The sequence below is a fragment of the Sapajus apella genome, unplaced genomic scaffold (genome assembly GCF_009761245.1).
Source record: "Sapajus apella isolate SASKATOON/1434 unplaced genomic scaffold, GSC_monkey_1.0 scaffold63, whole genome shotgun sequence".
NCBI classification, from domain to species: domain Eukaryota; kingdom Metazoa; phylum Chordata; class Mammalia; order Primates; family Cebidae; genus Sapajus; species Sapajus apella.
This window is the reverse complement of record NW_022437003.1, coordinates 11668953-11691019: the sequence shown is the minus strand read 5'-3', so window position 1 is coordinate 11691019 and position 22067 is coordinate 11668953. Positions and strand designations below refer to the sequence as shown.

General features: G+C 39.4%; 1 protein-coding gene across 15 annotated transcripts in view; it reads left to right on the top strand.

The window, feature by feature from the left end:
- PHACTR1 (phosphatase and actin regulator 1) overlaps positions 1 to 22067 on the top strand; it is a 586592-nt gene that overhangs the window by 430032 nt on the left and 134493 nt on the right. For all 15 annotated transcript variants that reach the window (XM_032247691.1, XM_032247688.1, XM_032247689.1 and 12 more), the window contains one exon: positions 21243 to 21323. In XM_032247691.1, coding sequence (XP_032103582.1) covers positions 21243 to 21323 — 81 coding nt within the window. The remainder of the gene's footprint in view (positions 1 to 21242; positions 21324 to 22067) is intronic.

The following is a 22067-nucleotide window of genomic DNA, read 5'->3' as shown; positions in this document are numbered from 1 at the left end:
ATGTGTTCTCATTGTTCAACACCCGCCTATGAGTAAGAACATGTGGTGTTTGATTTTCTGTTCTTGTCAGTTTGCTGAGAATGGTAGTTTCCAGGTTTATCCATGTCCCTACAAAGGACATGAACTCATTGTTTTTTATGGCTGCATAGTATTCGATGGTGTATATGTGCCACATTTTCCCTGTCCAGTCTATCATCAATGGGCATTTGGGTTGGTTCCAAGTCTTTGCTATTGTAAACAGTGCTGCTATGAACATTTGTGTGCATGTGTCCTTATAGAACGATTTATAATTCTTTGGATGTATACCCAGTAATGGTATTGCTGGGTCAAATGGTATTTCTATTTCTAGGTCCTTGAGGAATTGCCACACTGTCTTCCACAATGGTTGAACTAATTGACACTCCTACCAACAGTGTAAAAATGTTCCTATTTCTCCACATCCTCTCCAGCATCTGTCTCCAGGTGTTTTAATGTTACCGTTCTACCTGGTGTGAGACGGTATCTCAATGTGGTTTTGATTTGCATTTCTCTAATGACCAGTGATGATAAGCATTTTTTCATGTTTGTTTGCCTCTTATATGTCTTCTTTTGAAAAGTGTCTGTTCATATACTTTGCCCACTTTTGAATGGGTTTGTTTGTTTTTTTTTTTTTCTTGTAAATCTGTTTTAGTTCTTTGTAGATTCTGGATATTAGCCCTTTGTCAGATGGGTAGATTGCAAAAATTTTTCCCATTCTGTTGGTTGCTGATTCACTCTAATGATTGTATCTTTTGCTGTACAGAAGCTATGGAGCTTTTAGATCCCATTTGTCTATTTTGGCTTTTGTTGCCAATACTTTTGGCGTTTTAGTCATGAAGTCCTTGCCTATTCCTATGTCCTGAATGATTTTACCTAGGTTTTCTTCTAGGGTTTCTGTGGTGTTAGGTCTTATGTTGAAGTCTTTAATCCATCTGGAGTTAATTTTAGTAATTTTTTTTATATGAAAGCCACAGTTTTATTTTTTATTTTTATTGTACTTTGCGTTCTGGGTACATGTGCCAATGCAGGATTGTTGCATAGGTACACATGTGGCAATGTGGTTTGCTGCCTCTATCCCCCTGTCACCCACATCTAGCATTTCTCCCCATGTTATCCTTCCCTGACCTCCCATGCCCCTCCACTGTCCCTCCCTTATCCCCCATCAACAGACCCCAGTGTGTGATGCTGCCCTCCCTGTGTCCCTATTGTTCAAAACCCACCTATGAGTGAGAACACATGGAGAAATCATATCAAGAGGGTTTATTTTGCCATTTGCCCCCCCCTTTTTTTTTTTTTTCTTTGCCAGAGAGTTTGAAAGCTTGTTCCTCTTCCTCCTACTTATGAAAGGACTGCAATTTTCAAAGTTCTTTCCTTTGGGTCTTCCATAACTGGGGTTAACAATGTATGACCCATGGGCCAAATCTATCCCACCGCCTGTTTTTGTAAAGTTTTATTGGAACACAGCCACATACATTGATTTTCATACTGTCTGCAGCTGCTACAGATGAATTGAGTCATTTCCACAGAGACAGCGTGACCTACAAAGCCTTAAGTATCAGTTATTTGGTCCTCTTCATGAAAAGTTTACCAACACCAGCTCTATGTATTCATAGACAAATTGTTTTTTTCCATCATACTTATATTTTCTATCTATTTGAATCTACTTCAACTAGAAGGCACACAGAACCCATATTTCTACCTTTATATTCCCAAAAAACTTTCATTTGAGGCACTGAACTTGAAATAACAGCATTGTTTCAGGCCCCAGTGAAGCTTCAAAGACAGAGATCAAGCACATACCAAGCTAAGCTAAGCAGGTTTCCTCATAAACTAGAAACTTTGACTGGCTCACATGATTAAAGACTTTCATCACACACAACAGAGGAAGATATAAATAATCTCAGTAAAGTGACTGTTCTTCATTAATTATAAAGAAATGTGTAGCTAAGTCTCTATTTTGAAAATAAAAATAAAACCACAATAATAAAAACCTTTCTTTCTTCTTTTGCAAAACAAATGTAATCCTTCCTCCTAACTTACTCATGCTTTTGACAAAATCCATCTCCGCTTTTCCTCTGCAGAGAATTCAAAAGTCTTATAGTCCAAAAGGGTCAGAGGAGGACTTTAGTTTGTAATATTATTGTTTCTGTGCTCTTAGGTAAAGAAAGGGCAACTTTTAAAAGTTTTTAAGCTCACAGACAAATATAAGCAACACTAGATGCTCATGTTCTCCCTCTCTCTGAATTTTGACATATTAAAATGAAGCTGATCACTTCGTATCCCTAGGATGGTTAAAAACACAGATAATAACAAGTAGTGATGAGGACATGGAGAAATTTCAACCCTTGTGCACTGTGGATAATCAACATAAAATGGTGCAGCTGCTATGGAAAGCAGTGTGGCATTTCCTCAAAGAATTAAAAATAGAATTTTTCTATATCCCAGCATTTCCACTTCTGGGTGTATATCCAAAATAATTGAAAACCGGATCTTGGAGAGAGAGTTGCATATCCATGTACATAGCAGTATTGTTCACAAAAGCCAGGAGGTGGAAGCAACCCAAGTGTCTATTGACAGATGAATGGATTTTTTTAAAAGTAGTCCATACATGCAATGGAGTATTCTTCATTAAAAAAGAAAGGAAATTCTGACACATTATATAGCATGGATGAAACTCGAGGACATTGTATTAAATGAAATAAGGCAGTCACAAAAAAAACAAATATAGTATGATTCCACTTAATAAGCTACCTAGCAGAGCCAAGCTCATAGAGACAGGAAGTAGGATGGTAGTTGCCAGGGACTGACTGGGTTGCAGGGGAATGAGGAGTTACTGTTTGGTGAATACCAAGTTTCTGTTTGACAAGTTGTAAAGTTCTGGAGTTGGTTCCACAATGATGTGAATATATTTAACACTGCTCAACTATGCACTTATAAATGATTAAGATGATAAATTTTGTTACTTATAATCTACCAAAATGTTGGTAAAAAAACGAAGCTGTCAGTACCATGGACAGACAAACTCTCTATTTAGCCTCTACATGGTTTCACAGAAATTAATCTATTTAGCTCTATCAGGTGACCGGATGTTTCAATGAGCGGAGAACTCAAATCAAGTTGATTGATCTGTTTGCATCACTTGTTCCTGTAATATTGTGTAGAATATAACCTCGGGCAAGATTTTCTATTAACCCAATGATGAGGACCAGCAGAGTCCCTTTCATGAGTTTGCCAGTAACTAAAAAAAAATGGGTTTGACGGTTTGCATTTGTCTTTGAACACCTTAGAGATCAGCTGGGTTCCCATCAATCCCATGGCCAAATCCTTTATCCCCTCACTAACTCCAGCCAAGATTATACTAAGAAGCAGGATTTGAATTCTAAATTGCTGCCTTGGCCCAGACCTTTAGTCATATCAACCCAGCTCAAACCAACTCGGGGTCAGTCTCTAGAACTAAGAAACTGTTAGACAATATTATGGAACAAAGCTCCATTCATGATGTCATAAAAAACCTGTCTCAAGCAAATAAAAGAAAATGACGTGTGCTATTTTTGTTTGTGAATTAAGGATTGCCTGTTCATCAGCGTCCACTGTGCGTGCTACATTTATTTCAAAATAAGTGTAAAAATAGTCGTCAAAAAACAAAACTCAAAAGTTGCACTCACAAAAGACAAGTGGAGAAGTCTGGATGCTCAATTAGGGGAGCAGTGTGCTTCCTCCTCTGTCTCGCTGCCTTGTCATTACCGTGAGGATGATGGCGTTGTGTAACACCAAGAACACCTCAGTGAGAGCTTTGAGTAGCACTGTGCTTTTTTATATGAAAGCCACAGTTTTATACTTAGAGAAATCATATCAAGAGGGTTTATGAGTCTTATCTATTACATACGTTTTTAGATTTCTTTTTATGCTTGTTTTTCAGTTTTTTTTTTTTTTTTCAATTGCAGTTAGGGTAAATGTTTGATTCTCAAACCTCCCATTTAAATATTCTGGGATTGTTTTTTTCTGTGATAGTATGTGGTTACTAAAGGTTGATTTTTCCCTGATACAGGTAGAAGAATAATTTGTTTTCCCTATTTGAAGATAATGGATATTTTTCCATACTGTTTTTATCATTAGCTGACAAATGCTTGGGTGCAATCCAGCTAAACCCAGACCCTGCTTCTGGCTGAAACCTCTTGCCATGCAAGGGGAGAAGGCTGAGTCTGAACAAAACACAATATGCTAAACGTGCAGAATGGGAAAGCACATTTCTAAATTCCTTGGACATTTTCTTAGATTTAGAAGCTTTCATTATTCAATTAAAATGAAAGAAATTTAATGAAATTTAAGAAAACAAAAGAAATAGAAAATGTAACGACTATACCTATTGAACAAATTAATTAAAAACCTTGCCAAAAGAAAACTGTAGACCCAGATTGCTTCATGAATGAAGTTTCCCAAATATTTAATAAATAATATTAGTTTTACAGAAACTGACTCTAGATAATATAGAAAGAGGAAAGTGCCACCCACGGAAAGAAACTTCACATGTTCTCACTTATGTTGGGGAGCTAAACATTACAACAATTGAACTCAGAGAGATAGCTAATAGAATGATGGTTACCAGAGGCTGGGAAGGTTAGTTAGGAAAGGAAGGAAGTGGACATGGTTAATGGATATAAAAAAGTAGTTGAAAATGAATAAGATCTATTTTGCTAGCACAACAGGTGACTATAGTCAATAATAATTTCATCGTATATTTTAAAATAACTAAAAGTGCATTTAAGGGTTTGTAAGTCAAAGGATAAATGCTTGAGGTGACACTCATTTACTCTGATGTGATCATTACACATTGCATGTCTATGACAAAACATCCCACATACCCCATAAATATACCTACTGTATATCCACAAAAATTTAAAATTTAAAAAAATGTATGCATCCTTTGCTTCTCAAACTGTGTACAATATCTCCTGGGGATCTTGTTGAAACACAGATACTGATTCAGCAGTTCTGGGCTGGATCCTGAGATTCTCCATTAAAAAAAATTGTTTTTACATTTTCAATTGTAGAAATTTGCATTTTAAAATAAACCAATAGATGATATTGATACCCCTGGTGTTCAAACATTTGACAGATATAAATACGTATAAATTAATTCCAGCACTTTGGGAGGCTGAGGCAAGTGGATCATGAGGTCAAGAGATTGAGACCATCCTGGCCAACATGGTGAAACCCCATTTCTACTAAAAATACAAAAAAAAATTAGCTGGATGTGGTGGCACATGCCAGTAGTCCCAACTAATCACAAGGCTAAGGCAGGAGAATTGCTTGAACCCTGGAGGCGGAGGTTGCAGTGAGCCAAGATCATGCCACTGCCCTCCAGCCTGGGTGACAGAGCAAGACTTTGTCTCTAAATAAACAAATAAATATCAAAAACCAAAATGAGGAAAGACTAGCTTAAGTTGAATTCCATAACATGGTAATGATACCCTAAGACAGAAAAATTATAGGCCAATACTCATATAAACATAAAAACATTATGTAAAATATTAGGAAATTGAATCTGGTGATGTATTTAAAAGGATAATGTATCACAATTAAAGTTGGATTGGTCCTGTGAATGCATAGTTTAATATTCAAAATCAACCAATATTAATTATACAATTAGCAGAATAAAGGGGAAAATCTTATGATCAATTTATAGGTGCAGATAAAATTTAATAAAATTTTACATCCATTTATTCTTAAAACTTTAAACAAGGTAGAAATAGGGAACTTCTAAACTCTGATATAAGGTACTTACAAAAACTAAAATGAAAACCCACAGCAGATAACAAACTTAATTGTGAAATAGTGAAAGATATTCTCCTGAAATTAGAATAGGAAAAGATGGACTGTTTTCACCTCTTCTGTTCAGCATGACACTAGAGGACCTAGCCAGAGCAATAAAGGAAGAGAAGGTAATAAAGGTTTGAAGATTGAAAAGCAATAAATCATTATTTGTGAATGACATAATTATGTATCTACAAGATACAGTAACGTCTGCTCATAAACTATTAGAACTAAATGAATTTAGCAAGATCTCTGGATACAAGGTCAATATAAAAAAAATAAATTGTATTGCTATGTATCAGCAACACACATTGAAAATAACTTTTAAATTCTATTTTTAGCCACGTAAAAACAAAATGAAGAGAGGTAGCATATTCATGGACTAGAAGACTCAATATTGCAAAGATACCAGTTCTCCCCAAATTGGTCTCAAGATGCAATCTAATTCTAATAAAAAACCCAATAGGTTTCTTTATGGAAATTGACAAACTGATTCTAAAATATGTGTGAATTAGCCAAATGAGGCGGCAAACGCCTGTGGTCCCAGCTGCTCGGGAGAATAAGGTGGGAAGATTACTTGAGCCCAGAAAGTAGAGGCTGCAGTGAGCCATGATCATACCACCGCACTCCAACCTGGGCAACAGAGTGAGACCCTGTCTCAAAAAACAAAGTATGTGTGGAAATTCAAAGGACCAAGAATAGTCAGAGCAATTGGAGAACCAAGTTAAAGGATGTATACTACTAGATGTCCAGTCTAATGATGAGGCTACAGTGATTAAAACAATGTAGTACAGGTGCAGGATAGGCAAAGACACCAGAGTAGAAAATGAGAAAGTGCCTAGATTTAGATTCAAACATATGTGACCGTCTAATTCAAGGCAAAATTACGATTGCAGTGAAATAGGCTCTGTCAAATAAATGATGTGTAATCAATTGGTTATTTTTAAAAAGCAGTCATTATGCATATCCTCCATGAGCATATCTATTCTGCTTTGGTTTAAAAGTCTTGATATAGCTCAGTATTTCAAGGATAGGGATGAGAATAGACAGAAAATCTACATATTTCTTCCCTAAAATGACTCTTGAGAAGTAACTGAGCAACTATTTGTCTTTCTAAATATGGGTATTACCTTATCATATACATATACAAGAAGTGAGTTAAATGATAAATGTGTGACTTATTTCCTCTGAATAGTTTAATTTTTTTCCTAAAGTAGGAAAGTGCTAATAATAACAGTCACAGCTGATTGAGTTTTATGTTTAAGGCAATGTGCTTGGTCTTCATATGTGAATTCTCATTCCATGACAGTTCACTGCTAAACTTAATAAAAATGATTTAAGAAGTCATCACAGTTTGTGTTAGAGACTAAGTGTTTGTGCCCACCCCGCCACCAGGTTCATATGTCGAAGCCCTAACCCACATGCGGCTGCATTTGATGTAAGGGAGTAACTAAGTTAAATGAGGTTATAAATGTGGATCCCTGGTCTGATAGAATCAATGTCTTTGCAAAAAGAGACACCAGAGAGCTCTCTTTCTCTGAGCATACGAACCTAGCAGAGGCCTTGTGAGCACACAGCAAAAAGCACCACAGCTGTCTGCAAGCCAGGAAGTGAGCCCTCATTAGAAGCCAAAAATGTCAAGGTCTTGATCTGGGACTTCTGCTCTTTAAAATGTGAGAAAATAAATTTCTGTTCTTGAAGCCACTCCGTGGTATTTTGTTATGGCAGCCCTAGCAAGCTAATATATCAAGCCAAAATTCTGCCCAGGAGAGAGCAAAATATTGTATCTTTAGTTCTTCTGTATATACATACATGAAAGCCTATCTGCACAAGTTTGTTCATGTACAGATCAGCTTGGCAAACTGATCTAGCTTGTGAGGCTTAAAAGGGCAGTGATAGTGTCATGCTTAAGTGTTCTCACACTGGAATCCCATAGCTTGGGTTTAAGTGCAACTCTGCACCTTGGGCAGGTCATGTAACATCTTTATCTACCAAGTGGAGATAACAGTGCTCACCTGTCAGCGTTGTTGTGAGACTTACATAAAGTACTATGTGGAAAGCACAGAGTGCATAGTTCTAATACATAATAAATGTTACTATGGTGATGATGGGAAGAAATCAAGTCTTCACACAAAATGTCCTGTTCAGGCAAAATATTTGTCTAGATGACATCTGACATAGCTACGCATAGTTAGGATTTTTTTAATTTGGTTCACAATTATTAGCTAGCTTTCATTCTAACCATAGATAATAAGAACAACTAAAAACCCTCAAGCTAACACTGCTGTCTTTCTCAGCCTGATAAAAAGTCAAAGCAGTAAGAATGTAAAACCTAACTATCTTAACGCTGTCTTTTGATGACTTCATTTTAGCAGTGTTGATCCAACTGTGGGTAGAGAAGCCGCCAAGCAGGCAAGCTTATTTCCATTAACTTGGCACCACAAAACATGTTGAACAAGGGCACTATTATCTTTTAGATAACAGGTGGTAGCTGGGGTATTAAGCTGTTCTGGGCAGGATTTCAGATTTCCATTCTTCACTGCTTTGGGCAATACACTTGTATCATAAAGCGATCAATAATAATTAGGTGACTGGAATGAAACACAGTACACCATTATACTTCCTACATCTGGAAGGAGAAGCCCACTTAACTAGCTCTAAATCAATGAATTTTCTTTTTATTCCTGGGGGAAGTGTTAAAGGCAGCGGAGAACAGGGTGGAAATGTGAATTGTGGATCTGAGCGCAATCACAAAAAAATTAGATGTTATGATACACCCTCTTACAAGTAATAGAAGCAAACCCCAGAGCATCGAGTGTGTGTCTAACAACAAACATATTCATTGAATGGCATTCTCTTTCGCCACAGGGTCACTTGTTTCACATTTAATGAAAAAATCTGTCCTGATAGGTGATATATGGGTGAAAGGACAAAGTGAAGGTTGTACGTGGGGCTTAACATAGTTTATTTTTCAGATCTTAGTTTAAGCAAGTCACGTTTTACCACATTCCCTTAACAGGGGACCAATAAATGGAGAAGGAATTATTTCTTTTACACTTCATCGTTCTCAGAAAAGACAACTGATATTTATTCTGTTCAAATTTGATTTGAAGTTCCCGGTGCAGACTGGTGCAGAGAGATAGAAAATGGAACCTGTAAGTTGTAACATAAATTCTCCTCCGTGCACTCCCAAGAATGTGCAGCCTGGTTCTTGCAAAGCTATCTTTCCTCATTTGCTTCTGACTTGTCACTTTTAGGATGGTCTTCAAGGATAGTCAATCCTATTTTCCAAATTCAGTAATCCTTCCTTATGTAAAATTACTCACCTCTGAAGCTTCCTGCTGGCTTTCTTCCCCCAATACTTCAAGTTTCCATCTTACTTTCTGGAGACTTGGAGAGAGATTAAGCAAGTGTTAAGAGCAACCCTTCTACACTCTTGTCTGACCTATTTGAAGAAATGACCAGGAAAAGACTTATTGTGGCATTTATTGCTCATAACCACCGTTTCTTTCATTAACGGCAGTTTACTGGCCAGCTGCATGATTTTATTATGTGATGGCTGAGTGTTTTATTCCCCCTCAGAAACTATTGGAACAGTACAAAGAAGCAGAGTTAGTAAGAATGTTCAATTTTTTTTTTATTTGGGAAATAAAACATAAATTGAGAAAATGGGTTAAGCACCAATATGCAGTTTAACATTTGGTTATAAAGGGAACACCATGTAACCACTGCCCAAGTCAAAAACATGAAATATTGACAGCACCTGAATGCCTCTTAATGTACTTTTCTAATTTCCCCTTCCCACCGGAGGTAGCCACTCTACTGATATTGTAATCATAGCCTTCCTTTTCTTTGTAGTTCTTAAGCTTAGAGATACGTTTCTCTAAACTACATATTGAGCTTTTCCAGTTTTTGAACTTTATATAAATGGAATAATACTGTATGTGTTCTTTTGCCGTGTTTTTTTTCACTCAGCATGACTTGTAAGATTCATTCATGTGTTTACTGGTTTCTTTTGAAAATTTGCAAACGTAAGAGAAGTTGAGAGAATTTTATAATAACTATATATTCTATAATTGCATAGCCATCATATAACTAAGATCCACCTGTATCTATTGCTTTTTCTTTCTGAAGTGTTTTAATGTAAATTACAGACATCTGTCATCACACATCTCCAAAAAATAAGGAAATTGTTCTGTATAATTCAAGACCATTATCATATGTAGCAAAACTAATTAAAATTCCCTTATATAATCTAATACCTAGTTTATATTCATATTTACCTAGCTGACCCCAAAATGCTTCAACAGCTGGTTTGTTCAAACAAAGATCCAATCAAAATTCATGAAGAATGCACTTTTGACAGCATGCTGAAAATGAGGCGGTTTCCCTTCCTTTTCCACATATACCTACTCAGTTAACAGAGCTCCCGTAGGACCTGGCTGCAGATACTTCTCCCATAGTCAAGAGGAAAACAAGTATCCTCCTCTGTGTTAATGACGTGGTTTGCCTCATACTCTATCAATCCAGAAGAAAGTATGCTGTCTGAATTACTGTCAGAAGACAAGCCTAATATAAATGAAATCAAAACCAAAGTTGTCATCTTGGGGAGATACTCTGTAGGGCTGGGTTGCTTGAGGTTCAGCAAGTCTATAGTTTTATTTATTAGGGGAATGCACATGAGGGCCAGCCCAGCCCAGGGAGCTCATTAGAACACAGGTCTCTACTGACTGAAGTTTCTACAGAGACCACAGGAGTGCAGGGAGATAGATGGTTGGTCATTCTGCTCCATTAGGATCTTCCAGGTCAGTCATGTCTTCCTTGCTTGATATTGCTGGACTTAAGTTTTTGGTTGTGTTTATTTCAAATGTTTACTAGAAAACTCTTGATGAAAGAGCATGGCCCCTGCTGAATGAGCTGACCTCCCTGGTGCCTTTTTACAACAGAACACCTCATTTGCTTTCTGCAATCTTGTATTTAGATCAGCATCTCCCAGAGGTTTTTTCTCAGAGAACTAGTCCCGTGGTACTCCATAAAAGGGTCATATTGTCCAGTGAACTGGGGAGAAACACTGGGTTAAACTGAGTTACACTGCTTTCTTTATTCCAAAAATTCTTGGGGCCTTCAGTGTGCTAATGAACATGGTGATTCTCTAGCGGTACATGGCATTTCCCAAAATTATTTGTGCTCAGAACCCTTTGCTCAGAGCATCTCTGTGGGTTACTATTCTGTAAAAACAGACTCTAGAAGAGTGCTGATGTAGATGACTTGGATATAATTGTAGATCATAGTAAATAAATATTCTCATCTCTTGCCTCATGGTCCATGAAGAGTTTATCCAAGCTCATTATATAGCTTTACATAAGTACAGTGGTTGGAAATGAGGAATTTTGTTCACATGGACTCTGCTAAAGTTCCTATTGTGATCATGGGGGAGGGGCTCACATAAGAGCAGAGATCAGGACCTATGCTTCTTATCTTACAGCAAAGACAGTGAGCCCTCAGACTTCAAGCTTATCCAACCCACAGCCTCTAGGCCACAAGCAGCCCAGGACAGCTTTGAATGCAGCCCAACACAAATTCGTAAACTTTCTTAAAACGTTATGAGTTTTTTTGTGTGTGATTTTTGTTTGGCTCATCAACTATTTTTAGTATTAGTATATTTTATGTGTGGCTCAAGACAATACTTCTGATGTGGCCCAGGGAAGGCAAAAGATTGGACATCCCTGATTTAGATAGACGTTCCATATGGTTTGGATTTTTAGAGGGGAAAAAAGTTCTAAAGTGTACCGCCTCTCTCGGCTTTTGAGGATCACCTGGCCTTAGTTGACAAATATAAAAAGAATTTTCTGGCTGGGCACAGTGGCTCACACCTGTAATCCCGGCAGTTTGGAAGGCCAGCACAGGAGGATTGTTTGAGCCCAGGAGTTCAAGACCAGCCTGGGCAACACGGCGAAACCTTGTCTCTACAGAAAATACAAAAGTTAGCCGGGTGTGGTGCCGCACTCCTGTAGTCCCAGCTACTTGGGGGGCTGAGGTGGTAGGATCACTTAAGCCTGGCAGGTGGAGTTTGCAGTGAGCCAAGATGGCACCACTGCACTCCAGCCTTGGCAACAGAGTGAGACTCTCTCAGAAAAGAATAATTAAAAATTTTCTTTCTTTATGAATTAGTGATTTGAAAAGCTTTCCTTGGATTACCGAGTAATCGAAAACCTTCTTATCTAGTAATAACTGGGTTACTGGCAATATATTTAGGTATTCTTGGTACCTAAATATAGGTAAGAGCACCAATATGTAGTGCTCTACAAATTGCCTATAGATTAATGTGACTTTTCCTTGGATATGTTTACCATATCATGTTGTCTACAATTAGGCATTCAGAGTTGGATTCTTTTTTCTTTTTTACATTCCTTTCCATTTTCAACATATCATTCGATTGACAGCCTTGTTTATTTTCTCATTAACTTCCTTATGAAATAAAAGATCAACTGATATTTGCCACCTGGTCTTTTGAAATGGAAGACCGCTAGGTTTTTCTCATCGCTCCACTTTCTCCTCTTTGATATATTGTTTATGTAAACTTAATTTTGAAACATCTCTTGATCTTAAAAAAAAAATAAAAAGCATTTTCTCTTGAGATAGCATAAATGTGGATTGATTCATTTGGAATTATTATATTGTTGCATCATACTAATATGTGGGTTGATTGTTTTGAGTCATTCTAGGCTGCAGTTATTATATCATATGAATAATTCTCATTAGTCATGAAGCCAGATGGGAAGTGAGGGCATGTTCTAGGTTCTGGAGGCTCATTTCATTTGTCACTTGGAGATTTCTAGCCTAAGAAGTTCCTTTCACTGGAGTTGTAAGATCTACAAAAGATAAAAGCTATAGATTTTACTTGCAAGTAAATTACTCAGCAGTAAGCTACCACAAATTTCATCATTTCTCAATTGCATTTCCCCCTTCAACTTTCTATTCCCTCAGAATGTAATTTAAAGGCAGTTGAGCAGAGAATTCAACAGAGATAGATTATCCTGGAGAGAAATCTAAATCACCCTTGCTCTGGTCATCTGAGCCAGGACCAAATGACTTGTTTCAACATCAATATTGCTTTTTCTCCAACTTCCTCACCTTTTTTTTTTTCTTAAATAAAAAAGCAATACTTAAAAGTTGTGGAACATAAGATTTTCTTTCTTCCATCAGTACTGGGAGCATGTATGAAATACCCGGCCCAGAAATTGTACATTTAGCTATATATTCTAGAAAAATTCTTATGCATGTATACATGGGTGCCTGAGCAAGTATGATCACAGTAGCGATGTTTGTATGCCATGTTGTGGGAACAATTTAACTTGCCTTCAGCTACAGGCTGGTTAAATAAATCACAATACGTACATCCTATGAATGTGGCATGCAGTACTCAAAAAAAATGAGGTGGGAAGAGCTTTGGAAACACTTGATAATTTAGAGGAAGAAAAGGCCTTGTTTGTAGAAGAATATGCATAGAATGATTCATTTATGTTTTTTAAATGGTATTTGTATATAGTGTGGGAAGATGTGAGTGTTGTAGGGGAGAGGCAGGGAAAAGATTGAGGTAGTAGTGGATTTGATGAGTTGGGCTATGAAGGGAGAGACAATGAAAAGGACTGTTTTTTCTTTAATCTTGAATTTTTTATGGTAAAATATTTTCGTGTATTTTTATAAATAAATGATAAGTGTGTGTGTGTATTTGTGTGTGTGTGTGTGTGTGTGTGTAAAAGAAATTTTTTTAATGCCCTATTTTTAACAAATTCATCTAAGCTAAGTATTCCACCAAGGAGAATGAGCCCGTTCAAGATGCTTATTTTACATTCATCAGTGTCACGCTGGACACAATGGTTCACACCTGTAATCCCAGCACTCTGGGAGGCAGAGGTGGGTGGATCACCTAGGTCAGGAGTTCAAGACCAGCCTGGCCAAAATGGTGAAACCCATCTCTGCTAAAAATACAAAAGATTAGCCAGGCGTGCTGGCGGGCCCCTGTAGTCCCAGCTACTTGGGAGGCTGAGGCAGGAGAAATGCTTAAACCCAGGAGGCAGAGGTGGCAATGAGTCAAAATCGAGCCATTGCACTCCAGCCTGAGCGACAGAGCAAGACTCCATCTCAAAAAAAGAAAGAAAGGATTCATCAGTGTCGGTGTCAATGAGACATAGGATTCCCTGGTTCATCACAAATTCATGTGGAGATGGAGACTGGGAAAATACATTAAGGAGGTATGATAGCTTTCAGTAAATACAGCATAGACTGACATGGTGGCTCAGAAGAAGAGTTTACAAAAATGACTAAACTAGAACTACTGTCACTATTAGTAGAGGTGGTCCTTGGTCCTTTATCTCCAGACTCCTCATTTCCAAAGTACTGGGTCACATGCAGGCAGATTTCAGAACAACAGAGTGGAACAGAAAGCTGGGAGAATTTTCCTAGTTTTCCTGTTTTTTCCTTCCTTTACAAACCAGTGCAAAGATCAGTGTGTTTTAAACTGGAGATTTGATAATTTTTCAGGTATGGTGAGTCCAACAGATAAGAAGACAACTGCTGTTGAAAAGATTGTTTTGCTCTCAAATCCCAGGAGCAAGCGGCATGCCACCCAAGCAGGGCCACACGCAGGGGAGGTATGGGAGGAAAATGTGGGCATGAGCCTTTTTTGTGGTTTCCATAGAAAAGAACAGGCAAGACAGAATAAGCAGTCTTAGGATGGGCTAGTGGGAATACTTTCAGTCGGCTCTGTCACATAGGGGCAGTGTGTAGTCGTCTAATGCCTTGCCCTGGGGTGCTGAGGACAGGTGCACAGTGGCTGAGAGCGTAGTAGCTCATTAAAGGAGCTGGTCAGGACTGTGGGCTCTGAATTGATTCATTGGGATATGAAAGGCATGTTCAAAATATTCCATTCATTATCTCTGGGAATCAGCCAGTCATAGAAGAGGCAGTCCATCCAGGGTCAGCAAGGCCCCGAGATGTCAAAGCATCGGTAATACAGAATAAAAGTGCATGGGAAATACACAGTGGTAAAGATGCAAGAATCGCCATGCCTTTTGAGGTTTCATGCCTACTTTTCATATTAAGGCAGAGCTTGAAGGCAAGTTTAGAGAGCCTTCCTTGGACATACCAACCTTTGAATACAGTTTCTTGGGACCATTTTTGGCTACATTTGGCACTGCCATTGAGAAATCATTCTCCCACTAATATTTCAGGCAAGAGGGATATGTAAAACCTTTTTTTTTTTTAACACATTTTGGTCTTTTCAGCTAACTTTGTTGGTCTATAAAAGCCAAACACAATTTGCTTTTTTCCTTTCTCTCTTCAGGCTCTTTCATATGTTGGTTCTGAATTGCAGACTAGATGTTTCTGGAAGAGTTTTTGCACCTTTGCTGGTTTATGTGGTTTTGTTTTGGTGTTTCAGTTGCCAGCATCACATTGTAAAGTCTCTGATGGTTTTCTGCATTTATTGCAGGCTGGAAATTTGGTTATTTTCTAAAGATCAGGGAGTTGCATTGGCCACTTTCCGAGCTGCATATTCATTTAGGGGAGAACCAGATTCCTGATTTTTCTATTTTGGTTCTACTGATCAATTAGGTGTTAGAGGCTTAAAACATTGCTGAAAAGCAGTTTACCTTTATATGCTATATTTCAAATTTTTACATTTTAATATTGGCTTCCTAGCTTTCTGTGGCCTAAACTTTATTAATTCCTTAATTGTCTGCTTAGATTTACTATTTTCATTGTTTTAACTAATGCTTTTGCTATCACAGGCATTTTTCCTTAACAACTTGATTGAGGTATAATTTATGTACCAGAAAATGAACCCATTATAAGTGTACAACTCAATCATTTCAATAAATTTAAAGAGTTGTGCAGTCATCACCATAATCCAGTTTTATAACCAAACATTTTACACCAAAGCATCCCCTTGTGTGGACACTTGGATTTTATACTGCTCTGTATTTTATTTTATTTTGTTTTATATTTTATTTTATTTTTTGAGGTGGATTCTCACTCTATTGCCCAGGCTGATGTGCAGTGTTGCTATCTCAGCTCACTGCAACCTCCACCTCCCGGGTTCAAGCAATTCTCCTGCCTCAACCTCCTGAGTAACTGGAATTACAGGCCACCACGCCTGGCCAATTTTTATATTTTTAGTAGAGATGGGGTTTCACCATGCTGGCCAGGCTGGTCTTGAACTCCTGACCTCAAGTGCGGCCCACTTTGGCCTCCCAAAGTGCTAAGATTACAGGTATGAGCCACCATGCCTGGCTTGCCCTGTATTTTAATAACTATATAATATTAGAGTGATCCTTGGCTTTTAGAATAGGTTTTCTTGTTTTAAAATAAGTCCTTCTAACTTTATTCTTGTTTCATATAAAAATAATGTCTGCTCTCATGCTTTTCCCGTACCTCTGGCAATACAGGTTTTTGCCTAAAGGGATGGATTGCTTTGTTCTGTTCACTTTGATTTTCTGCCTCCAGACACCAAACACTCCCAGGCAGTCAGCTCCCCCTCACAGCTCGGTTTGTGTTAGCTGATTTATCTTATCCCTCCCATCCGTTGGGCTGGTACACTACACATCACAGCTTCTCTCTTTCCCAATGCCTCCCTCCTCCTCTTCTAAATTATTTAACTTTTCATAATTTCTTCTTTTTTCTTCCTTTTTCATGTTTGTTCTCTCCAAAGTCAAAATTATCAAGGAAGGAGGGTGAGACCCTACCCCTGGTTGGTGAAAAGGAAACCATTGTATTTTTCTTCTTTCCCCTAGTAACCCCATTTTCGCCAGTGTTTTATGGGTCAGTCATATACTAGGTCCACTGGTTGTCCCTTTGCACCAGACAGCCTACAGTATTTTACTTCCTGGAGCAGTGGTAAGCTTGTCCCAGTGTAGAAGTTAAAGCAACTCCATCTTGGATGCTAATCCACCATGCTGGCTTCTGATTAACCCCAGGTCTTAGAAGCCCTCTGAGATTTCCAGTGTACCTGCTGTTCTTTGTGTAAGAGCATGTACTTACCATAAGTGCTGCCCTTAGGTTAAAGCAGCCTTGATATTACCAGGCTTCGGTTGTCCTAAACACTGTTTTCAATCATGTAGACCCTTTCCATATGGTGTATAAGCCCTGGGTCTGAAAGAAGAATGGCCTGGGAATCCACTATCTCATCTCACCGCTGCCCAAGACACAGTCATGGCTTCTGTTCATGAGTCCCTACTATAAATTCAGAAGCTGAATTTGGCAGCCTCTCTTTGTCCTCTCGGCTTCCTCAGACGTCAGGGGAAGGTTTGCATACGCCTGTCTGCTGCAGAACACTTTGACCTCACTTAAACTTAGCTCTGATTTTGGAAGAGCTGCTGAAAGTAAGACCAGAAGAGAGGCATTGTGCATACCTTGTTAAGAGAGATGGTAAGAAGTGGAGAGTTTCTTACAAGGAAGAAGCTCCTGAGAATAAAGTGGAATTATGTCACTTAACCTTGACTTTCAACCCCAAGTAAACTAACAATCAGATTGCCTTTGGTGTTTAGAGCCTTGCTGTTTTCACATACATTATAATCATTCTCACAGCAATACAGCACCATGAAGAAAAAGGGAGGAGTTATTACAATCTCTTTCTGCCCTTCCACTTACTGCCGTGGGTGTGGGACTCTGACCAAGTTCATTTTGCTGGGCCTCAGGTACCTCATCGTGAAATGGGAATGATTGTGGGGAAGATTAAGTGAAGCAACATAATTTTTCACCCTCCTCAAAATGATCTGTGCATTTGCTGTGGGCTCAGGGTTCTAAAACAGGAATGGACGAAGCTGTAGAAAAATAAGCCATCTCTTTCCAGCATGTCACTTTAACTTGAAAGTTGGTGGTGATGGAGCAGGAGTATTTTCTTAGGTAAATTAAAGCAGGTACATTATGTGACGTCTACATTTCCTTTTAAAGAAAACTTAGTACATTAAAGAAATGGCATGCTTGGCATGGGCAATTTTGAGTCCTACCCTTGGAGCCCCTAGTATTCTCCTTTTGCCGTAAGGAATGTTTCCATGGAAAAGTTTGAGAAGCACTGGTGCATGAAAGCATCTGGCATCGTCTGTACCACGTAACACGTTCTCATTTGACTTCTCATGTCTGTTTATAAAGTATCCAACCGCATTTCCCTAGCACATGCTTGGTAACATCTCCTCTTGGATGTGGCTAGCATTGAACTCGACATGCATCCTCCACCCACCCCTCCTGCTCCCGATTCTCATCCCTGCCTTAGTCATGGACAGCACTGTCCATGGAGTTACGCAGATCAGGAACAGGGCATCCTCCCTGGCCTGTCTCTCTTCTGCATATCCCTGTCCAACCTTTAATATGTAGTTGTGCCTACATTGCCACCTTTATGTGTCTTGGGTGCATCTTTTGTCACTGTCGTCAGCATCTTAGTCTCAGCTGCCATCATCCCCTGCCTGGATGCCTGTCATCACCTAGTCATTGGCCTCTTTCCAATCCATTCTCTATACTAACGTGAATGTTCCTCTTTCATATCCGCAGAGCTGACCATTTCTTCCCATTGCTCTTAGAATAACATGGTCCATGAGGCCTTTCATGGCCCAGCCTCCTACCCCAACTCAAACATTCTCCACGTGATGCTCGCAGCTGCAGCCACACCAGCTTTCTATCTATTCCTTCCTGGCACCGTGATTTCTCCATCTAGAGCACGCTGCTCTATCTGGAGCATTTCCCTCAGCCCCTACCCAGCCCCCCTCAGCTCAAAGATCTCTTCTTCAGAGAAGTCTTTTCCAACACCTTACTCAGGGACAATATTTATCATATTCTCTGATAAGAACTTGTCCCTTTCCTTAAGGAGGACTTATCTCAGCTTGTGATCATACATTAAGTCATATCATTTGATGATGGTCTGAATGTCACATGAGTCTAGACTCTGACAGCAACAGTGGTCTCTGCTCACCATTATCTCCAGCCCCAGTCAGAGCCTTTGACCGTGGACAGCAGGTTCACAGTTGAGTGGCAGCTGATGTCCAGATGGCTGTGCTTAGCCTGAGAACATCCACGGGGCTCCTAATAGCTGGGGGCCTTGGACCTCCAAGAACAGGGTTCTGCTCACCTCATTGCACATCTTCCTTACATGCTGTAGACCAAGTCTGTCCACTTTTATCTGTGGTTTAGAAAAGCACCTGCAAAACTCATTTTATTTAGGAGAAATCTGCTTTATTTATGTGGTTAAGCATAGAAGGGGAAAGCATCTCTTTACATTCAGGTGGCTTTATGTCACCAAAATATCTATAACCCCATATTTAAAAACCCCCTGCTTGACCTTACCTATCCAGTTTTCTCCCACTGTGCTACTTAGCAGATCTTTTCCTTTCTCTTTTTCTTTTTTCTTTCTTACTTTTTTTTTTTTTTGAGTCAGTCTCGCTGGGTCGCCCAGGCTGAAGTGCAATGGTACAATCTCACTGACTGCAACCTCCACCTCCCAGGTTCAAGCGATTCTCCTGTCTCAGCCTCCAGAATAGCTGGGACTACAGGCATGTCCCACCATGCCCGACTAATTTTTGCATTTTTTGTAAAGACAGGGTTTCACCATGTTGACCAGGCTGGCCTCGAACTCCTGACCTCAGATGATCTGCCTGCCTCAGCCTCCCAAAGTGCTGGGATGACAGGCATGAGCCACCACGTCCAGCTGCTTAGCAGATCTTTTCAATTCAGGCAGAACTTTCTAACCTAATGGCATGCCCTATCCCTTCTCCAGCCCTTCCCCAAGTTCTCTTCTGCTAACAGGACATCTTTCTGCCTTCCTGCCACCATATCATGCCATCTGGTATGGTTCATAAAACTCCTGAACCCCCAAACAAACTGTTTCTATGTTTTCTGCACCCAGCTTTTCCCTTGTCCTCCTATCCAACCCTCCTACCCTCACTTCTGTGGGTACAGATTTATGTCTCTATTTTAGAATTAATATGTTCTCCTGATACTCAGCTCTATGTGAGAGCATCCTAACCTAACATTTATTTTTCTCCCTCATACCACTTAATTCATTATAATTTAAGAGAGGGAGCTAGAACATAACATTTTTAAAATAGTAAGTTCCAAAATATATAATTAGTGATTCTCAGCCAAGCCCCATGCCTGAGAATAACCCAGAGAGAGCTTTTTTTTTTTTTTTTTTTTTTAATCACAATGGAGATGTCCTAGTCCCACCCTGGACCTGTGAAATTGGAATGGCTGGGCTGAGTCATCAGTGGTTTCCCGGTGTGGCAAAGTGACTTGCCTGAGGTTTCTTCACTCATGTCCCATAGCTAGGGGGTGACAGAGTTTCTAGTTCTTATTCATATTCTTTGGACTACATTCTGTTGAGGGCAGTGTGTGTTTAATTAGTCTCTATCTGAATTTGTCTGCATAAAATAGTTTCCTTATTTTATAGCTAATGATTTTCCCCTGAATATGTTTCCAAAGACTGCGGAGGTTGAGTCAGTGTGTACCAGAGATTGCATCAGCTGTTGGAATAGCCTTCATTCCTCCCCAGGTTCACCATGTCCCTCCTTCAAGCCACAGACCTGCCTCTTCTTATGCAGCCCCTCACTTCCCCACTCCTGGGCTGTTTCTACTTGATTTGCCCTTCAGTATGCCCACCGTTCCCTCTTTCCTCCTCCAGCCCCACCACCGTCTTCCCAAGCACTTGACCTAGGTGCGTAGCTGGGCCATGGCAGAGGCGCACTGGGTAACTGAATAGTTCCTTCGCCACTTGGCTGCTCCAGCCTAGAGCCTAAGAGAAAAAGACAGTAGAGGGCCGTGCCATGGAAGCCACCCCTACCCTTAGACAGTATTGCCCCCAGACCCTGGGAGGCCACACCAGGAGCTTCTCTGAAGATATTTTCACATCGCTTTTAAAAATAGTTGGGAAGCAACGAAATCATCAGTGAGGCGTGATGTCTATGAACTGGATCACTGAGACAGCAGTCCCTCCTTGGAGGAAGTGCCATGCTCAATAAAGTGCAGTAAGACTTTCATCTGAGGTGGCATTTCTGGCACTCAATCCCAGTTCCTTTACTCAGTAGCCATGAGCCTCTGACAAGTTGTTGAGCTCTCCTGTACTACAGGTTCAACCATAAATTGGGGTTCAATTAATTAAGAAATGCCTACCTCTCATAGGTAGTAATTGGAAGATTATTTGGAAGCTTAAATGATATAATCTGATGAAAAGGTTTATTATGATAGTATCAAAACATATTAACTGGTATGCCTCATTAGCTCACTTACATTGTGCTTTACACAGTGTACGTTACATTGTGTGATATAACATTGCCTATACATTGCATTGCCATATTTAACATGGGATCCTTTAGAAGACAGCTTCTTTGCCGACTCACGTCCGCCTCTCTGTCTTTTGTTTGTAGCCCTGGAAAGGAAAATATCTATGAGGCAAAGCAGAGAAGAGCTGATAAAGCGAGGAGTCCTCAAGGAAATCTATGATAAAGGTAAGGAGGATTGGTTCGCCCTCCCTAGGCCAGAGTCACGTGTGGAATCTGCGTGCACATTGGTTGGAGTTGCGTCTCGTTTTGTGCCCCACCATATATCAGGATTTAAACCACTGAAACTCCAGACGGTTCTGGAGAGAAAAGAGAACATAGCAGACAGTGCTGAAGCTGTCAGGATTATATGAGATGAGGGAAACAAAACTCCCCTTTTCTCAGCGTCAAAATCACAGGAGGCTAAGCAAAATGCTGAGGCTACAGGAATGATGCAGGCATGGGCTGTGCGTCTGTAGGTGTGCAGATACACCCGCCCAGGGTGGAGTCGACTGTTCAGGCCTTTCAGACACTAGGGATTCCCAAGACAAATGGGAGAAATCCATACTCCTCTAGGATTTCCTTGACGTGTTTTTTTTTTTTTTTTTTTTTTGGTGGTCCATCTCCCCACAGTAGAATAAATTGAAGGAGATAAATTTGTGATATGTAACTATACATTTAAGATATTTTAAATGATAATTTTACAGTGCTTCAAATGCTCTATGACATTCCACAGATAATTGCCAGTGAATACCATCTGTCCTTTGCTAATCGGATTATTGTCTTTAAATATGAATGTATGCAGTAGTCTACATGGCATATCAAGTATCCTTCACTCTTCTAAGAGCTTTGCAGGATTTCATTTTATTTTACATATATATATATATATATGTGAGCAAGACCCTGTCTCAAAAAATATATATAAACATACAT